Consider the following 21621-nt stretch of genomic DNA (forward strand, 5'->3'; position numbering starts at 1 on the left):
ATGGAATTTCAGAAATTAATTTTGGATTTTTAAATGAAAGTATTCAAAAATTCATGTTTAGGTTTATTGCCAAAAATTATTTTTTGCTCTTATTGTCTCAGATTTTAGTGATGAATGATGACGGAAATAAAGACAGGGTAACCTAAATTACACAAGTCGGATAATCGATATAAAGTCCTGAACAGGCCGGTGCAATTCTCCGGAATTTACAAAAATACGTGAGAACAAGACATTAACTGAACATTAACTTGACATCACTTACTTACTTACTTCGTTGGCTGTACAGATCAATTGTGATCCATGAATTCTCTCAGATGTCGCCTTAAAACTAGCTCTATCGCTTGCTACCTCTTGCCAATTTCCGATTCCAAATCTAATCTTCCGATTCCGACTATCTCGATTGCTGCTCTCCATGAGTTCTTTGGCCGTCCACGTGATCTTTTGCCATCTACAAAGTCTGAACTTGCTATCAACTAGTTATATTTACCTTTTTGTTGTTCAATCGAGACTGGGATATTGTAAGACGTAAGCCGGATCCGGCTGAATTTGAACCGGATCCCGAATTAACGACACTGAATTCGGAGTCGACACTCATCCAATGATTTTAGATCGATTAATCCATTTGTGCTGATCAAGTAGATTCTTAACAGTGCATAATCCCCTTCTAAATTTACTAATAACTAAAAGTTTAAATTGGCTGAACTAAATGAGTCTCCTTAACGACAAATCATGACGATGATGGTGAATCTTGACGATGTCATGACAATTTTTCCATCATATCATTGCAACTTGACGTCATCAGCAATTCAAGATAAATGCATTTATTACGTCATTGTCATGATGCGTCAATCGAGTCTGTTATTCAAAAATATGCAGTAATGTAGAAAAATTCGACCTTGAAGAACTCCTGGAAGAGCAGGAAGTATTGAACTTGGCACTGGAAATCGGCAAATGCAAGCCCTCGATGGAGCCAGTTTCAGGCAACTTCTACGAGAGGTTAATGATCATAATTGATTTGTAAGACCAACGAAGTAAGTAATTAAGCGGCAAAATTCACTACAATCATACATACTGTTCAGTCATCTTACTTACTTACAGATCAGTTGTGATCCATAAACTCCCTAAGATGTTGCTTAAAACTGGTTCTATCGCCGGTTTCCGTCCGCCAATTGCCAATACCAAATGCAATGCTGTCTCTATCGACATCTTCCTTCCAGGATTAAGTTCGCACAGTCACCTAAAACTCTAAATATCACCTCATAAAATTCACTTCCTTTACAAAGTCTCAAAAGATCTCATCAGTCATCTAAAAAATTCCATTAACAAAGTTCCAACTAAAATTAATTAACAGCTAAAAAAAGAATTAAAACAACATAATTTAATTATATTAAATATACATTCATAATATACAGCGACAATTTATTCGAAAAATAACAGAAAGAAAAAAAAAAATAAAATAAAATAATAAAATCTTTTTTGACACTTAAAAATAATTACATGCAATTAATTAATTTCAACATTCTCATCATTATCATCACTTTTAGTATCTTTTTGCTGTTGCTGCTGTTTTTGTAGTTCCTTCATCTGTTTATAATAGTGTTGATGATGTAAGTACATTTGCAATGGCTTTTGAGATAAGCTTTCATCGTCACTCGATTCGGATGATACATTATCTGATATGGTGTGCTGGTTTGAATGTCCATTTGATGTTCCCGTTGCATTATTTGCTCGTCTCCATCTGAAATTGTGTGAATGAGGTGGTTAGATGAGTTGATTGTAGGAATTTAATAAAGTTTTAGTGTGTTTTTTGGGTAGATTTGTTGGATAGCTTTGGGGAAGATGGACAGAATAGTGCAAAATTGTGCTACACATGTTCTTGGACATTGTCCCGATCGTAGTCTCGGTCTCAGTCTCGTTTTTAATCCCGATCGTAGTCTCGGTCTCAGTATTGGTCTCATTCATGATCTAGGTCCTAGTCTCAGTTCCGGTCCTTGACTTAGTCTCTGTCCTGGTCTCAGTATCGGTCTTGGTCTCGGTTTCAGTCTCGGTCTCGGTCTCAGTCTCCCTGTCTCAGTTCCTGTCTCAGTCTCAGTGTCGGTCCCAGTCTCGGCTCCTGTCTCATTATTGGACCCGACCTCAGTCTCTGTCCCGGGCTCAGTCTCGGTGTCGGTCTCAATCTTGGTGTCAGTCTGAAACTAGGTCTAATTCCCAATCTCGGTCTTAGTCTCAGTCTCAGTCTCAGTCTCAGTCTCAGTCTCAGTCTCAGTTTCAGTTTCAGTTTCAGTTTCAGTTTCAGTTTCAGTTTCAGTCTCAGTCTCAGTCTCAGTCTCAGTCTCAGTCTCAGTCTCAGTCTCAGTCTCAGTCTCAGTCTCAGTCTCAGTCTCAGTCTCAGTCTCAGTCTCAGTCTCAGTCTCAGTCTCAGTCTCAGTCTCAGTCTCAGTCTCAGTCTCAGTCTCAGTCTCAGTCTCAGTCTCAGTCTCAGTCTCAGTCTCAGTCTCAGTCTCAGTCTCAGTCTCAGTCTCAGTCTCAGTCTCAGTCTCAGTCTCAGTCTCAGTCTCAGTCTCAGTCTCAGTCTCAGTCTCAGTCTCAGTCTCAGTCTCAGTCTCAGTCTCAGTCTCAGTCTCAGTCTCAGTCTCAGTCTCAGTCTCAGTCTCAGTCTCAGTCTCAGTCTCAGTCTCAGTCTCAGTCTCAGTCTCAGTCTCAGTCTCAGTCTCAGTCTCAGTCTCAGTCTCAGTCTCAGTCTCAGTCTCAGTCTCAGTCTCAGTCTCAGTCTCAGTCTCAGTCTCAGTCTCAGTCTCAGTCTCAGTCTCAGTCTCAGTCTCAGTCTCAGTCTCAGTCTCAGTCTCAGTCTCAGTCTCAGTCTCAGTCTCAGTCTCAGTCTCAGTCTCAGTCTCAGTCTCAGTCTCAGTCTCAGTCTCAGTCTCAGTCTCAGTCTCAGTCTCAGTCTCAGTCTCAGTCTCAGTCTCAGTCTCAGTCTCAGTCTCAGTCTCAGTCTCAGTCTCAGTCTCAGTCTCAGTCTCAGTCTCAGTCTCAGTCTCAGTCTCAGTCTCAGTCTCAGTCTCAGTCTCAGTCTCAGTCTCAGTCTCAGTCTCAGTCTCAGTCTCAGTCTCAGTCTCAGTCTCAGTCTCAGTCTCAGTCTCAGTCTCAGTCTCAGTCTCAGTCTCAGTCTCAGTCTCAGTCTCAGTCTCAGTCTCAGTCTCAGTCTCAGTCTCAGTCTCAGTCTCAGTCTCCGTCTCAGTCTCTGTCTCGTTTTTGGTTTCAGTCTCGGTCCCAGTCTCGGATTCGTTCCTGATCTCGGTTCCAATCTTGGTCTCGATCTCTAAAATTCGTCGAAACCGAGACTTTAGGAAGCCATATAAGGCTACTGCCATATAAGACTAAAAATAAGGCTACAGGTCGAACCAACACTACCCAAACAATGACCAATTTAAGTCACAACAAAACATCATCTCCATCTACTTACTTCGCTCTCCTATTCTGAAACCATGTCTTCACTTGTCTATCACTCAGGCTCAATTCTAAAGCCAATTTTCTCCTATCCTCTGGCGATAAATATTTATGATTTGAAAACCGTCTCTCTAAATTTTGTGTCTGTTGAGGCGTGAATCGTACCTGACCACCTTTACGCTTTGAACCACATGGGGGCATTAAATAGCTCGAGTATGGATGAAAATATGGCCACATGCTTCTTGCGGATGACGCTAAAATTAGAAATAGACATAAAAATATATAAATATATATAGGAACAACAATGACTTGATCTACTATCAATAATATGAATTGATTGCGATAAATTATTGTAATTTTCACGCGACATGGTTTGTACAGTGTTGAGTAAGTGAGACAGGGGACATGTCACATGTAAAAAGCCAGGTAGCTGTGTTTTATATTGTATGCATGTACATATATCAAAAATATTATTATTATCAGATGATAAGGTAAAAAAAGGTGTACATTAACAGCCTTTTGATTGTGTCAATAACTCAATCTAACTCAATCACTGTTAATAACATAAATATATCGCGTTTCCATCATACAGCCGCATACAATGAAATGTAATGGAAATATTGAGTTGGGTTAAATTAATGTGAATTTAATTTTTGTGACGCTTTTTTTGGTTGGATGGTGAATCATTGAGGAATTGTTTGAAGTGGACTTAAAGTCGACGAAATTTATTTTGTGCATATTGTGATAAGTTATTGATTGCAGTTGAGTCAGACGATTTGGTGAAGTACTCAAGTGAAAATTGATTAGTCATGAAATTCATTGACATTAAAGACGTAACTAATTTAACCTTTAGTCGTCATCTGTTTGACGTCAAGTCACGACACGATTGAATTCAAGTAATCACTTACTTGACTTCAAGTCGTCATATACTTGACCTCAAGTTGTAACCTACTTGACTTCAAACTGTAATCTACTTGACTTCAAGCTGTAACCTACTTGAATTAAAGCTATAACCAACTTGATTTCAAATTGTAACCTACTTGACTTCAAGCTGACTACTCGACATCTACTTTACTTCCAGTCATAATCTTCTTAACTTCAAGTAGGAATCTTTTTGACTTGAGAACATTTACATCTACTTGAATTCATGTCAATATCTACTTGATTTCAAATCTATATCTACTTGACTTCAAGTCGACTTCTACTTTACTTCAAGTCAACATCAACTTGACCTCCAGAGTTTACATAACTTAACTTCAAGTTAAGTTTTACTTAACTTTAAGTCGAGATCTGCTTGACTTCAATTCGAGTTCAAATCCTGACTTCAAGACTGTATTTTTTTACTTCAAATCCACGTATACTTGACTTTAAGTTGGCATATTTTTGACCTAAAATTTACATCAACTTGACTTCAAATCTTCATTTATTTGACTTTATGTCTGCATCTACATGATTTCAAGTCTTCATTTGCTTGACTTCAAATCTACATCTACTTGACTTCAAGTCGACATCTGTTTGACTTAAGTTTACAATTACTTGACTTCAAGTTGACTTCAACTTGACTTCAAATCTAGATGTAGATTTCAATTCTTGATCTACTCAAGTCTACTTCAACTCAATATATAATTGATTCAATTTATCACCAACTTGACTTAAGCTGACACTTGCCTAACTGAAGCTTGATTGACAACCATTAACTTGACAACTTTAGACAGTCAGTCAACCCTACTAATTCCCCATAAAATGCTAATGAATAAATAGTCTTGAATAAAAAAGAAAAAAAAAAGTTTGAAGTGAATTGGATGATTGAACTGTTTGAATTACATGTACAAGCCATATGAGTTTTCTTGATTTATTTCACTTTTTTTTTTATTTCTAATTTCGAGTGCTCTACATTCACACGACTCAAGAGTTATCGGAAGCTAATTAATCATCATTAATAATTAATCATCTTTCAGGCTAATTCATTGCCAATTAAATTTTTTTTTCTGGTGTGTGCGTTAACATTATTTTTTTATGGTAGAGAGAGACTTGACTCTGAAGGGAGGAAAGTGAGCAGCAATAATAAATGAAGAGCAAAAAAGTTTATTTGAGGAAGGAAAAAAAATCTGCCTTGTAGGCAAAAAGACAAGACGTAAAAGTTGTGACTTTGTTTAATTGCAATTAATGATAAGGTTTAATTGGCATAAATGAAGATTTTTTTTTTGTTTTGTACCTTTTTGAAGTACAACAACAAGAAATTATTATGGCAAGTTGATAATGAGTAAATTAAAGGGAACGTGAGCGATTGCGATTAAATACCGACAACATATTATTCCTTTATGACTCATTACTGTGAAGCATTGAAACGTAATCAGTAATTTTTGGCGAAACTTCTTTTTGCGAAATTGTTTTCTGATGCTTTATCAGATTGGGTTGTGTATGCGGTGAAGTTAAATTCATTTGGAGCTTATGAAATGACTTTGCAGTCTTAATAGAGCCTTGAAAGACTCCTAAGAGCCTTGACAGACTCATCAGAGCCTTGACAGACTCATAAGAGCCTTGACATACTCATCAGAGCCTTGACATACTCATCAGAGCCTTAACAGACTCTTGGGAGCCTTAACAGACTCTTGAGAGCCTTAACAGACTCATCAGAGCCTTAACAGACTCATCAGAGCCTTGACAGACTCATCAGAGCCTTGACAGACTCATCAGAGCCTTGACAGACTCATCAGAGCCTTGACAGACTCATCAGAGCCTTGACAGACTCATCAGAGCCTTGACAGACTCATCAGAGCCTTGACAGACTCATCAGAGCCTTGACAGACTCAGAGCCTTAGCAGACTCTACAGAGCCTTAACAGACTCATCAGAGCCTTAACAGACTCATCAGAGCCTTAACAGACTCATCAGAGCCTTAACAGACTCATCAGAGCCTTAACAGACTCATCAGAGCCTTAGCAGACCCTTGAGAGCATTGACAGACCCTACAGAGCATTAATAGACTCTTCAGAGCCTTGACAGACTCATAAGAGCCTTGACATACTCATCAGAGCCTTGACATACTCATCAGAGCCTTAACAGACTCTTGGGAGCCTTAACAGACTCTTGAGAGCCTTAACAGACTCTTGAGAGCCTTAACAGACTCTTGAGAGCCTTAACAGACTCTGAGAGCCTTAACAGACTCATGAGAGCCTTAACAGACTCATGAGAGCCTTAACAGACTCTGAGAGCCTTAACAGACTCTTGAGAGCCTTAACAGACTCTTGAGAGCCTTAACAGACTCATCAGAGCCTTAACAGACTCAGAGCCTTAACAGACTCTTGAGAGCCTTGACATACTCATCAGAGCCTTAACAGACTCTTGGGAGCCTTAACAGACTCTTGAGAGCCTTAACAGACTCTTGAGAGCCTTGACAGACTCTTGAGAGCCTTAACAGACTCTTGAGAGCCTTAACAGACTCATGAGAGCCTTAACAGACTCTTGAGAGCCTTAACAGACTCTTGAGAGCCTTAACAGACTCTTGAGAGCCTTAACAGACTCTTGAGAGCCTTAACAGACTCTTGAGAGCCTTAACAGACTCTTGAGAGCCTTAACAGACTCTTGAGAGCCTTAACAGACTCTTGAGAGCCTTAACAGACTCTTGAGAGCCTTAACAGACTCTTGAGAGCCTTAACAGACTCTTGAGAGCCTTAACAGACTCTTGAGAGCCTTAACAGACTCTTGAGAGCCTTAACAGACTCTTGAGAGCCTTAACAGACTCATGAGAGCCTTAACAGACTCTTGAGAGCCTTAACAGACTCTTGAGAGCCTTAACAGACTCTTGAGAGCCTTAACAGACTCATCAGAGCCTTGACAGACTCATCAGAGCCTTTACAGACTCAGTAGAGCCTTAACAGACTCATCAGAGCCTTGAGAGACTCCTCAGAGAGCCTTGACAGAATGTTTGAAGCCTTGACAGTCAAAATACATTGAAAATGAACCAGAAACTGCGTTCTAAACATTCCCAGCCCCAAGCGACCTCCAAAACTATTTAATCCTCTACATACTTTCAAATAATTCCCCAAAAAAAACAAAAATTTTCGCTATCGAGTGTCGCACAAACAAGAAAAGGGAATCAAAACTAAAAATAGAAACATTATTGGCAAATTGTCGGCTCATTCAAAGCCACCAATAAATTATACCTGATTTATAATCGACTATCAAAAAATTATTAAAAAGCGAATGCGGCAATGATGAAAGGTAAGCATTCGACTTCTGATTGCTTCATATTAATCGCCCACGACTAAAGCTCCCAGAAAATGAAAATGCCGAATGCTTTCAATCAATTTTATTAAATTACTTTTGAATTGATAATACTTCTTGTTATGGAGCAAGAAAGTCGGGGACTTTGAAATATTTTTTTTTTTTTTTTGGGAAAAATAAATAAAAAAAATTAGTAATTGTCGCGTACTTTTTTTTTTTTGATTCTCATTCGAGTGCCAAGCTGCTTTAAATATTACGCATTTACTATTTAGTCCAACAACTGGAAAATACTCGCGGGTATCGATTGTTTGTTAAGCGGTTTATTATGTTGTAAATCAATATAAGCATATATTGACAAAATAAACATTTTAAGGCTTTTATTTATGTGCTTTTCATCATTGCGCGGTTGGGACTTGAGGAAATTAATGAGGTTGATGAGCTCGGAATCGGGAAGAGTTTTTATGTTTTTTTTTTTTTTTCGAGGAATTTTTAATAAATTTTGATTTTTTTAAAAATTAAATTAATGTTGTACTAGCTGTGTACCGTGGCACACTGGTGTTGAGGCTTAACATCAAAGTGTGTCGTGGCGCCAAAAATTTGGACAACTCAAAATTGAATTAATGGAATTTTTTCTCAAATTTTGTTTTCTTTACGCGAATTGATTAGAATTGAAGTTTTTCTAACTTTAATTTAAACCGATTGTTAGATTTACACAACGTAAACGAATCGAGAATAAATGCAAAATTAACTAACATTTACGTTGGAGTTTTAAAAACATTTTTTTTTCAATTTTAAATTTCCTAAACCTTATCTTTTGAATGATTTATTTGGAATTATTAAACTCTTTTTTATTATTCAACTAATTCAATTTTAAAATTGTTAAATTTTCAAACTTAATTTTTAATTCTGATATTTTTGAAACCAAATTTTATTTCCAGATTTTACAATTTGTAAATATTTAATTCTTTAAGTTCAAAAACTAAAAGTTTTTTAATGCAAATTTTAAAAATATGGAACTAAACTGTTTTTAAATCATTTTTCAAAATAAATTCAAAAAAATATTTTTAAATTTTCAAAAATTTTTAAAATTAAAACTTAGTTTTTTAAAATTTAGTTTTTTTTAGTTTTAAACATTTTTTTAAATTTTTTTCTATTAAGTTTTAGTAAGTAAATTGATTTTTCATATTTTGTTAACCAAGAAAATAGAATATTGGCAAGGAACTACAAATTCATAGGTTCAATCATTGCTTCGAGCAATTATTTTCAGACTTTTTTAATTTTTTTTAATTTTCAGAATTCAGAACAATTTGAAAATTCAAATCTTTAAAAATATTTTTGAATAATCTAAAAGAATTGCACAGTTTAAAATTTTTTTTGAATATTCCATTCAAAATTAAAAACATTTTAAACAATTTAATGTAAAAACAATAAATTTAGATTTTTTAAAGATTTTCATAACAAATTTTAAGTTTATGCTTTAAATTTTCCTACTTAATATGATTTAAAAACATAATTTTTCTTCATATTTTCCTTTATTTCAATTCAATATTTTCCGTTCAATTACGAAGAAAATTCCTTATCATTCCCAACTCTATGAACATTAAACATATAATATACACATCACATTATAGAGAAGTCATGTTAATTAAACATTGCAATACGATTATCGTTAATGGTTTGTTATAATTAATACGGCCATGTCAAATGAGCTATTAATAAATTGATTAATGTGGGCTTGAGAGAAGTAAAGCTCATTTGACGATTGGAACTGATTGTAAATTATAAACGATTGGGCAATTAAGTGAGGAGTTGCTTGGTAATTAGGGCTTAAAAAATTTGTACGGATTATTATGGAGAAAATTTTAAATTAATAGATTTTTGAAAATTTCAACATTTTTAAGATAAAATCTGAAAATCAAATTTTACAATCCATTAAATTTCATCATTAAATATTCAAAATCAATCTCAAATTGATCGATTTAATAAAAATAATATTTATTCGTCATTTCAACCTTTTTTAAAGACACGAAAAGTAAAAATTGAATTTTATTTCAATTAAATTGACGACTGCGTAAAAAAATATCTCCAAAATTATTGCCGAAATGTAAAGTTTCTTCCGAGAAGGATGGAAAAAAAATAATATTTTGAATATGCCATTCTGATTTATTTCAACATAAAATTGATATTTGTTTAATATTTCACAAGCTGACGGCTGTGATTGTGTATTGAAATGTAAATTATGACATTTTGAAAGATATTTTAAATAGTTTAAATTGGTAAAAAAAATTTAAAAAAAAATGGAATTTGAAAAACAAATTTTGAATATTTTTTAAATTTAAAAAAAGTCAAATTTAAAATTTTAAATTAGCAAAAATTTGAAAAGGTCTTAATTCATTAACATTTCAAAAAAAATTGAAAGAATTTAAATTTTCGGAAATTAGAATCTTTTTAAAGTTTAAATTTAAACATTTGAAAAAAGTCGAAATGGATAAAAAAATTAAAAAAAATTATGTAATTTTAAAAATATAAAGTTTAAAAATTAATAAAATTTTTAAAAAATTTGAAATTTAGAAAATACAAAAATTTAATTAATTTTTTAAACTTCAAAAGAATTTTAATTTCAAAAAAATTTGAAATAATTTAAATAAAATCATCCAAAAGTTCGGCTTTTCAATTTTTCATTCTTTTTTAAATAGGACATAACATATAAAATATATAATCAAGATTATTGCAATATCATGCTTTAAATTTTCACCTCAAACATACAAATCCACCACACTTCAATCACAAATAAAAAGATAATCAAAAGCTTTCGTGTTAATTAAATTTCTCCACTCGATCAGAAAGTTTTTCTCTTATCCTTTACTGTCACTTTATCAGCTTTCCAAAAAAATATTTTATTCAAAATTTAATTCCATTAAATTTTTAACGCTCACTGAAATGACACAAAAGTGGGCAAAAAAGCTTGAAACTTTTATAATCAATACGAGATCCGTATTCATTACATCACATTATTATTTCATTAAATTTTCATAATAAATTATTAATAATTAAATTTTGATGATGAAAATGTTCTGCTGTATCGAGGAGGGATATTTTGTAAATTATACATTTTTGGCTATGAGTGATGAAGGTGGAATGAGGGATTTATTGAGGATATTGTTGTTTTCATTATTATAATTTTTGAAAAAAAATTTTAAAATTTTTTCAAAAATTATATTTTTTTAATTTAAGAGCTTAAAATTTGAAAATTTGATTCAAATTTAAAAATTGAATTTCCAAATATAAGACTTTATTTTCAAACTTATAAAAATTTGTTTTAAAATTTAAAAATTAGTTTTAAAATTTAAAAATTTATTTTTAAATTGAAATTAAAATTTTAAAAAATTTAAAAATTTATTTAAAAATTTTAAATTTTCTTTTCAAATTTCAAAGATTTGTTTTCAAATTTTTTTTTTTAAATTCTAAAATATTTTTTCATGGAATTTAATTTAAATTATTTTTTTTTTAAATTTTTAAAAATTTGTCTTAAAGTTTTGAAAATTTGTTATTATCAGGAATTCATTTTTAAATTGTTGAAAAATTGTCTTCAAAGTTTTATTGTGAAATTTTGAATTTTTGAATTTTATGTGAAATTTTTGAATTTTTATTAGCTATAGATCAATGAAGTCACTAGCAATTTAGTGGTTTAGACGCTCAATTAGTCCTCCTTCATATCAAATAATCACCAATTAAGTCTCCCTCAAATTCACAGAAATATCACTCACACACCCCACAATCAAATAATATTAAGACACCAAATCAAATCCTCAAAATTATCATGAGTATAAAAAGTCGTCATTGATAAGTAAAACGAAAAAAATATTCTCATTAAAAAAGAATTTCAATTGAGCCTTAAGCCTCATCATGGAGTCTATAATTTTCGTGCGTAATCGATTCCTAATTAAATTGACAAACAACGGTGATATCGAAATATAGAAAAAAAAAGCCATTTAAACTCACGAAATGGAAGTAGAACTGATAAAAAAAAGTACTCATTGTTACATGTTTTGATTTGTTATTTCAAGTGATTTTTTGTGACCCTTATCAATATAAAATATATATCAAGAATTAAATCGTTTTTTTTTTGTTAGCGATTAATTTCATCAATCTTCCTTTTTTTTTAAAGCACAAAATGAATGAATTATCTGTTAAATTCAGTTTTAAACTTTTATACAGGCTTTAATGAGCTTTATGTGGATTGTGGTTTATGGGCTCCGAGGACACTTTTGAAATGTGTGTGATAAATGGTCTGTGTTACGGTATAGACAACAGATTTATTGATTCAGTTATTGACTTCCATGTGAGAGAAGTTGAGTGCTCATAAAGTGCCTTGGGGATGTTATCCGAAAAGCGTAAATCAGTTAATCCAGTGGTGGGCAACCTGCGGCAAACTAGTGTGACTTTTGGAAAAACTTTATGTATGTGTAAACTAGACAAAAATATGATTTAACCGGATTACTCAAAATTATGAAAATTTATTTCATACAAATTTATATCGGTACTGAAAACCATACCATGAACCTTACACCATGTGCGATTTCAATCGAGGCTTACCATCAAGATGCAGCTTGAAAAATAAAAGTTTGTCCACCACTGAGTTAACTAATCAAAAATCCAAAGGTTTGGATTCCAGACCCTCGATTTACAGATCGGATAGCCTACCACCGAGGTAATCGATCCAAATCAGACATGGAATCCGAGTGGTTGTAAGATACCAAGCAGAATTGTGAAACGGCATGATTTTTTCGGCCAAAAAAGGCTGTTCAGAACAATCAACCGATAGAAAACGGTTAGCGATTATTATCGAATGCGGTAAACAAGAAAAATTCGATAAAAAACAATGGTCATCGACATCGGCCATCACTACTCTGATACCAAGAATGGTTTTAAAATTTTTGGTTGCACTATTTGGATTAGCTTATTGTCGAATGATTTAATCAGAGGTCAAAGTCAATTCAGATTTTGTATGAAAAATTCGTCTTGGGCCGACTTGATTTCATATGAAATACGAGTTAGGCACTCATGTTGAAAATTGTAAAAATTGAAAATTTTGTATGAAAAATTGTTTCACATTTTTGAGTGTTTGAAGCTTTGGTATACAATAAGTGTCACCTAAGGTCAACCTGGAGCAGTAATGGTACTCTAGCGACTAAACTGCATGGGATTAAAATTTAAAATTAGTCATTAATTCTCATATCTTAGAATACCCAGTAATCTAATTCATATTTTGCAAATCCGTTAAGATTAATGCTCAAGCGTGTATTCAGAAGGGGTTTTGTGGGCCAATCTCCCTTCCTTTTTGAAAAATTCTTCATTTTGCTAGGGTTGTTGGAGATATAAATCCCCCTGGTTATGCCCCTGGTAATGCTACAGCAATCCCTTTTAACACATAAATCCTTTTTCCAGCCCCGAAGCCTTCAACCTTCTGTCATTTCCCACAAACTCTCTTTTTTTAATTCCATCGAAACACATGTCAATGATTCAAAAATAAATATTGAATCTATAGATATGTGTACTATTTGACGAATTGATTTTTGAATCGCTTCTGATAAGTCTCATTCTCTCGCTCATATTTCTATATTTGTTATATGCTGATATCTATTTTATGACGATGGCGCCAAGAGACAGATAATGGTAGTCTATCAGTTCTACTATTTTTCAAATAAGTTTTTATATTTTGTACGCATATATAAGACACATAATAAAACTGTCAAACTGACACAAATCCATGCCGGGATTGTGAAAAAAAAAAATACATTATAAATCAAAAATTTGAGTCTCCGTTTCTACTTCTTTTACTTATCTACTAACAGAATTGGGTGTTTTGATATTAATTTACCCAACCAAAAAATAAAATATACATTTATCAGATATATCAAGTATATAGAATAAGCATAAAGCAGACCAATTCCAGAAGTGAACAAACAAATTACATTTATAATTATAACTGATATCATAATCATACAGGGATATTGAAATCGGAGATTGGAATTGATAAATTAAGGAAGACACTCGTGACTGTTATCTTTCGTATTTGAAGCGCAATTTGGAGGTGATTATTAATGATTTTGAAATATTGTTTATATGAATCATTGAAATTTTTAAAATTATGAAATTATGAAATTTTGAAATTTTTAAAAGCTTAAAATTTAAAATTTTAAAAAAATGTTTTTTATTTTTAAATTAAAATTTTAAAAATTCAATTTCAAATGCTTTTAAAATTCAATTTTAAACTTTTATAAAAATTCAATTTTTAAACTTTTTGAACTTTTATGAATTCCAAAAATGTTAAAAATTAAAATTTTAGAACTTGAAATTTTCTAAAATTTTAGAAATTGAAATTTCAAAAATTTTTGAAATTGAAAATTTCAAAATTTGTGGAAATTAAAATTTTCAAAAATTTTAGAAATTGAAATCTCAAAATTTTTAGAAATTGAAATTTTCAAAATTTTTACAAATCGAAATTTGAAAGATTTTACAAATTAAAATTTCAAAATTTTAGAAATTGAAATTTCAAATTTTTAAAAATTAAAATTTCAAAATTTTTAGAAACTGAAATTTTAAAATTTTTACAAATTGAAATTTTCAAAATTTTTACAAATTAAAATTTCAAAATTTTTACAAATTGAAATTTGAAAATGTTTAAAAATTGAAATTTCATAATTTTTAGAAATTGAAATTTCATAATTTCTAGAAAATGAATTTTTAAAAATTTTTGAAATTGAAATTTTCAAATTTTTTAGAAATTGAAATTTTCAAAATTTTAAAAATTTTATAAATTGAAATTTCAAAGTTTTAAGAAAATTTAAATTTTCAGATTTCTTACAAATTTAAATTTTAAAAAATGAAAGGTAAAAAAAATCAAACTTTTTCAAAAAACCAAAGACAATCTGCCCCTAATCCTCCCCATCTTCACCACAATCCCACCTCGAAAATTACGCTAATCAACAACGTTTATCATCATTCAATCGTCATTGAATCCATCAGCACCTCTGCATTAAATACGATTAAATCAAATTCGATTTATTTATTTTTATCTCTCGATAACGATTGAATTTTGTATTTTTTGACGAGTATTGTAAATATTTGATAGCAACTGATCGCTGATGAGTAGCGATTACCAATGACATCGAATATAAAAAAAATTTATTTGTACATATTGCAAACTACCACGATTTTCATGGTAGATAGAGTCTCATTTAATCTATGGATTGCAAAGTTAATTACGTTGAGTATTATAGATAATAATCGAAATAAGAACGGGTTGAGAATTGTCTGCATTAAAAGTCGATTATTGATTATTTTGTAAGAGCAAAGAAGATGTTATTTTTTTTTTTTCGAGAGATTTCTTTTTAGCACATTTTTTGTAGGATTATATTGTTTAGTTTGAGATTTTGTCGATTTAATCAATTCTGTTCTATTTGGATTGGTGGTATTTTAGGGTTATTAAGTTGTAATGTTGGACGAAATCGAGGATATTAAAAGATATTAAAACTGAGCCATTTGTTTTAAAAAAAAATTGATCAAGTGAAGAAATTTGAGCAAAACTGAGCAATACTGAGCAACTTTATCAAATTCTGAGCAATTTTTGAGAAAATCTGAGCAGATTTTTTAGACAAAGTTTTTAGACAATTTGAGCAATATTAATTGAGAACCTAACAATTTTTGAGCAAAACTAACCAATTTTAATGGACAATTTGAGCAACTTTGATTGGAAACTGAACAATTTTAAGCAAAACTGAGCAATTTCCATAGACAAAGTGAGCAAATTTGATTGAAAACTGAACAATTTTTGAGCAAAACTGAGCAATTTTCTTAGACAAATTGAGCAACTTTGATTGAAAACTGAACAATTTTGAGCAAAACTGAGCAATTTTCTTTGACAAATTGAGCAACTTTGATTGAAAATTGAACAATTTTTGAGCAAAATTCAACAAAATAGAAACAAAACTGAGCAAAATTGAGCAACTTTTTTATCCAATGTTTACATTTTTTTCTAAAATTCATCAACTTAATGCGTTCCTTAACTTTTCCTGCCCTTTTCTTCCTCCCAACTTAGATTATATGACTTTATTCCCAGAAGGAAGATTATCGTAGAGATTTAAGACTGAAATGTATTTTTCTGACTTTTAATTTTTTTTTTCGTCGTTTTTTTTCTCCTTTTGTGGGCTTAAGGCCTTTCTTTTACTCTATCGATCCGCCTTTTATGTACATGAGAATGAATTGTTGTTATAGGACTTTTTTTATCAAACATTTTTTCTCTCTTTTTCATTTCGCCTTCAGTCCTTCCAAAAACACACAACGAAGACTTTTTTCTTTCTTTTTATCATCTTATTGAGAAAAGCTCTTAAGTCGCTTCTGCATGAATCAATTAATTATTTCCTTTTTTGACTCTTTTGTTTCCTATTAAATTTCAATATTTTTTTATTTCTTTTCACTCGATTTTAATCTTACATAATCTTTGGTAATGTCGTGTAAAGTTTAATTGTTTATTTTCGGATGAATTGGTGGGATTTTAAAATGAGATTTTATATTGAAAGTTGGAAATTAAATTTAGATCATTTACAGATAAGTAGGGCACAATCCTCAATACTTGTACTATTGGTCAATTGATCACAATCAGATCAAGCTTCAGACCGACGTGACTCTAATTTGGTAGAGTTCGTTTTGAATCCGGTACCATTCCAGAGTCACGATGGTCTGGTGACAAATTTCGGATCGATAAGCCAACTTAAGCTACTCTAGAAAATTGATTGAAAAGAATGTCGGCCTTTAACTTCTATTTCATAATATTTATTAATTTGTCTAAATTTTCAAGCATTTTTTGTTAAAAATTGTCAAGAAATTGTTAAAAATTGTAAAATTATGACAAATGCTTATGACGGCAGTCAAAAAACTCATGAAGAGTTCTCGGGTGAAGAGGTTCCCGAAGTCTCGATTCCCACGAATTTTCAAGACCATGATCGGAACAGAGATCTGAGATATAAACTGTATTTAATTTGACAGAATTGCAATCTGAGTGAGATGCTGTATGTAGATATAAACTATGACTTCTAGTTATCGAAAAGTTCCCTTAGTTTCGGTCTCAGTCCCGTTAACCGTTAGGAAACGCTATGTAAAAGCTATGGCAAGCAATGGAAGTAATTAAGTATCCACTCCAATATTTTGCTACGTTTTCTTTAAGAAACAACCTTCAAACATCATATAAAGTTGAATTAAATTCCAAAATGAAAGAAAATAGTTAATTCTCTTGTTCTATTCAATTTAATTGTACCCAAGGATGAGTAATCCAACATAATAGTTTTCATACTTGTAATTCAACCTTCTTTTCGAAATTTTTCTCATACTTACAAACCATTATCACGTTAATATATTTTTAATGCCATTTATTTACCTAATCAACAAGTTTTACTTGTGATTGGCTAAAATAAGAAACTCATTAGGACGTCTTTGATAAGAATAGATACCACTTGACTTATCTTTTGATAGATTATGACATTAGCTGAAATTGATTATACTTAAATAATTTCTGGAATATTTTTTTGACACATATATAATTTAGTGGGTCTATTTCAAAGGTGTTGAAATGATCGAAGTGATTTAAAATTGTCTAAAATTTATCAAGAATGATCAAAAAGTTCATCAATAATTATCGAAATTGAGCAAAATATGATTTTTTCAGTTCCGCAATTTAACAAGCGATAAGTATGCTCTTGAGTTAAATGTCTTAAATATACTCGATGAGCATGCTCGTGATCGCTACTTTCAGCTTACTCGGCTCTTAAGAGTATGTTTTGTGCTTGGTATGGACATCTGTGTCTATTTAATACTTAAGAGAAATGATAATATTCTTAATTAATGTTTAAAAGAGACTTTATCTCAGTGATGAGCAACCTGTGTGCCACCAAAAATTATTGGAAATGTCATGAAGCGAATGCCGTGTGTGGTTTCAGTTTTATCATGCAACCAATGTTTGTCACGATAAAAAAACGTTTGTCAGCTTAAGCTGCATACTCTCCAGAAGTAGTAAAAGACAGTCCACCCATAAGCATGCTCAACTATTCAGCTTATGAAGAGCGAACTTTAGAAAGCATGCAGTTTAGAATCAATTATAGTTTTGTGTCAAAATTAAACGAAAATTGAGATTAAAAACCCAAAATCTCAATGTTGAATGCAAGGATGCAACCAAAACATTCTACATAGTTGATCAAATCTGATTTATTGATTGAATTCCTTTCAAATAGGGAACTTTAAGTCACAACAACATAAACCTTCCTGATTCAACCACCAAAATAACTCCAAATATCCCCCAAAAACATCCTCTTTCTTTATCCACCAATTTTCGTCGAAATATCAATCAAGGAAAATTGATTAATTAAATAAACTTTAAAATCCCCATTGTCGCCATTCGAACACGTTATTATGAAATGTTTTCAATCGAGTAAATATCATCAATAATTCAATTGATGTTCTCTGCTATTTGCTCAATATGCCTCATTCTCAACACAATCAATCAATTCTTGATTTTAAAAATTTTTGGACAGAATATTTTTCAAGTTTACTGACTCATTCTGGTGCTGGTTGAGGGCATGTATGCGTGTATATTGAATTTTCAATTTAGAAATTTTCATCATTCGGTTTTTAGTCCCCAATTGTGAAATGTTATTAATTGGTCACATGAGTCAATAGAATTGAAAATTTATGCTGACAATTTATTTCAGTTTGTGTTTCATCCCCACAAAAATATTTTCAGGGTGGACTTTTTAGTTGATTATTTAATTTGAGATTTGGAAAAGTTTGAAATTTTTATTAAGTCAAAATATGTTGTAAAATTTGCAAAAAAAAAAAACTATGAAAACAAAGAACTGTACTACAATGATTACACTAGGGGTAATCCTCAGTTTGAGAATCGAACTCGAAATTTTATTAACGTTTTATGACAAAAAATCATGTAATTTAACTACTTTAAACTACATGACTAACTTTTGATATTTTGCATTTAGAGCATTTTTTGCAACAATGTACGACTAATTTTTGTACCTTAGAACTCATGTTCATGAATATTAAACGAGCATTTTTGTCCAAAAACTCAGATTAAGTAACAAATTTTCAGTGTCAGAAATTGAGTTTGTTTTTCAAATTTCGGCTTCAATTAAAGTGTTTTATTTGTAACATATTAAACATCAAAATTGTTGCGTAACGTAATAAGTGAACGACCCGGCCCCATAAATAAAATATCAATATTCAATGAGTTTCTATTCAAAATATAATTAAGTTTTGCTTATAAAATTCTAAAAATGTTGAAATTCCGAACAGACTAAACAGTATTGTGAACATATTTTAGCAAACTTTTAAGTTGGTTCTTTAATTTCACCACTAAGTTTAAAAGGCACCACTAAAGTTGCTCTTACGGCAGCATGACAACTAATTTTGATCCATTTTAATACAATTCACTGTATTGTGCCACTTAATTTTAGTTCTGATTAAAACTCTAACAGGGGACATGCATAGATTACTTAATGGAATCTTTAATGGTATAGAAATACCACCACGGTACCTAAAAGCGGTCTTATTAAATGTTGGGGAAATTGTCATTTTAGGATTTATTTTGAATAAGAAAGCAGATAAGCAGATCCTATAATTTAACAAACAATCTCGAAATGCCAAAATTAAGTTGGAACCAAAGTTAAACCAAAGAACTGCTGGATTGCATTTTCTACATTTTAGATGCAAAGGCCTTAATTATTGAATGAATCCTAATGAGAAGTAGCTAATGACTAATCGTCAATTACTTTAACAAGCGAAAAAAATGATGAATGACATGTAAATCCGATTAATGACTAGTTCTAACGTATTCCGTCATTTTAGATATTTATACTCCAGCAGACAAGGTGATGCTCATGATTATGTTCACAAAATTGAGCATCCTTATTTATTTTGATTCAGTTTACAAATTAGCAGAATCATTTAAGAACGTTTACTTATTATTTGTTAGGGATATTGCTGCTTTAGAAACTATTACAGTCAATTAAAGATGACTAGATAAAGCCTAATTCCAGCTCATTTTCAAGCTAATAATGAAATTTGCCGCACTATAGAATTCAAGATTATTCAAACATTTCATCTCTTCCAACCCTGTCCAACCCAAATTATTAATATTTCCTTTTCAATTTCTAAATTTGCATTCACATACATGCTCACATGCTCATCGACACAATGTCAATGACATTAGATCCTAGTCAAAAAGTCCAGTTTGAAAAGTCATGCAGAATTTGCAAATTTTATGAGAAATTGTATCACATCCGAGACACAAAAAAAAAAAGGAAAGGAAATGAGAACAAATCTAAATGGATATTAAATGAACATGATGCTCTCAATATTCATTTCCATTCCTTTTTTGCACCTCCGAAATTAAAAAAAAAAAAATTATTAATATTCATCTTTCTCACCTTTATGGATTGCATCTGCATAATTTAAATAGGCAGCAGGATGAAAAGCAGGATGAATACCAAGGGGAAATGGTAATGGAAAATTCGAGTACATTGGCGTCGGCTTCATAGGTAAATCTCCTTTTAATGCCTCATCAGGCATTGCCTCAGGCACCGGCGATGGTGATTTTGATGATGATAAATCATTTACATTTTTAATCTCATTAGTATATGACTTGAGATCTAAATTCTTAGTCATTTCACTACCGACGCTATTTCCCTTCATCATTAAATGATGTGCCAACAATTGACTATCGTTCTGTTGCTGTTGTTGTTGTTGTTGCTGTTGATGTAATATGTCTGCAATTCTGAACGATGATTTATTTTTTGAAAATGGGTACATGTCCTTCATGGGAATTTTTTTAAATATAATTTTTTTATCACTTTAATCACTTCACTTCTCTATCTTTATTGCCTTCTTTTTTTGAATCCAGTCGTCACATAAAAAAAATAAATATTAAAGTCTTTCTTTATCGAAGGTAGTCTAATCAAATCAAACGTATGACTAAAATAAATTCACGAATTACGTTCACATTTAACGCAAACACAATTGAATTATTATTGTGTGATAGAATATGTATTTTATTTTTTGTGTATACCTATATAATACTAAGTTTAAGCAACCAACCAACGGTGCGAGACTGAAATGACTTTTTAAGCCTTCCACTCTTTTTTATGAATGGTTATTGGTGTTGTTATTACCCCGAAAAAGTTTTGGAAATGATATTGATAAGCAAACAATAAGGGCAAGTTTGATGTGGATAAGGAAATGATATGGATGATAGCGCATTTTTTTTGGGTATTTGCTTTGTGTTGATGTGAATAAAAAAACGAAAATGTCCTGGAATGGTTGTGTTGATAAGGACGCTAGAGTTCTCAATATCCCAGAATTGGGAGAAGTTATCGCTGTCTTCAGACGTTCTTTATACGTGGCAATGGGTCTTTGTGCTGCACCCCAGCACCCCAGAATTATGGGGTTGTAAAAATTGAAAGTTTAAGGATTTGTGTGAAAATTCGATGGGTTTTTTGAATGCTTTGGTGGACGTCAATGCAATTACAATAGTAATAAAGTAAGTTGTCAGTCAAATAATAAGATTTATTGGTAAGTTTTTTTGGTAAATTTTTCGTGAACAAAGCCCCTTCCCCCAACATCTTAAGGATGACTCAGAGCCAGGGGGAAAGTTTTTTAGGGGGTTTTTAAAGGTTTTTTTGAATTTTTTTCTCGAAAAACTAAACGAAATTAAAGATTAATTTTCAGATAGAAGAGTGTCCTCAACCTTTAGATTCTGTACAAGTTTATTTCGGAAACGGTCGGTTGTAAGCCTTACCATCCCTAACCTGCTTGTGAAGCTGCCACCCTTCTGACAAGGTATTTTGGTTAGGTTTTTGCTTTGTCCTTTAATGTACTTATCCCGGCA

The 21621-nt window shown here is 31.7% G+C and overlaps 1 protein-coding gene across 1 annotated transcript; it reads right to left on the reverse strand.

Annotated features, from left to right (window-relative positions):
* Nucleotides 1–1377: 1377 nt before the first annotated feature.
* On the reverse strand, nt 1378–20801 carry HHEX (Hematopoietically expressed homeobox). The gene is made up of 3 exons (XM_070648257.1): nt 20165–20801; nt 3464–3701; nt 1378–1738 (listed from the first exon to the last, which is right to left on the reverse strand). The coding sequence occupies exons 1-3, from the start codon at nt 20553–20555 to the stop codon at nt 1504–1506; spliced, it is 864 nt and encodes a 287-aa protein (XP_070504358.1). The 5' UTR covers nt 20556–20801; the 3' UTR covers nt 1378–1503.
* Between the last annotated feature and the right edge of the window lie 820 nt (nt 20802–21621).

Source organism: Chironomus tepperi, unplaced genomic scaffold, assembly GCF_022539635.2.
Source record: "Chironomus tepperi strain 1889 unplaced genomic scaffold, CSIRO-AGI_Ctep_v1 contig_394, whole genome shotgun sequence".
In the NCBI taxonomy this organism is placed as follows: Eukaryota; Metazoa; Arthropoda; class Insecta; order Diptera; family Chironomidae; genus Chironomus; species Chironomus tepperi.

Coding starts and splice junctions, on each gene's coding strand:
- HHEX (XM_070648257.1), bottom strand. CDS start 20,555: ATGAAGGACATGTACCCATTTTCAAAAAATAAATCATCGTTCAGAATT. Junction 3,702..20,164: donor TGCAGATGCAATCCATAAAG/GTGAGAAAGATG, acceptor TTCTAATTTTAG/CGTCATCCGCAAGAAGCATG. Junction 1,739..3,463: donor TTTCAGAATAGGAGAGCGAA/GTAAGTAGATGG, acceptor ACACAATTTCAG/ATGGAGACGAGCAAATAATG.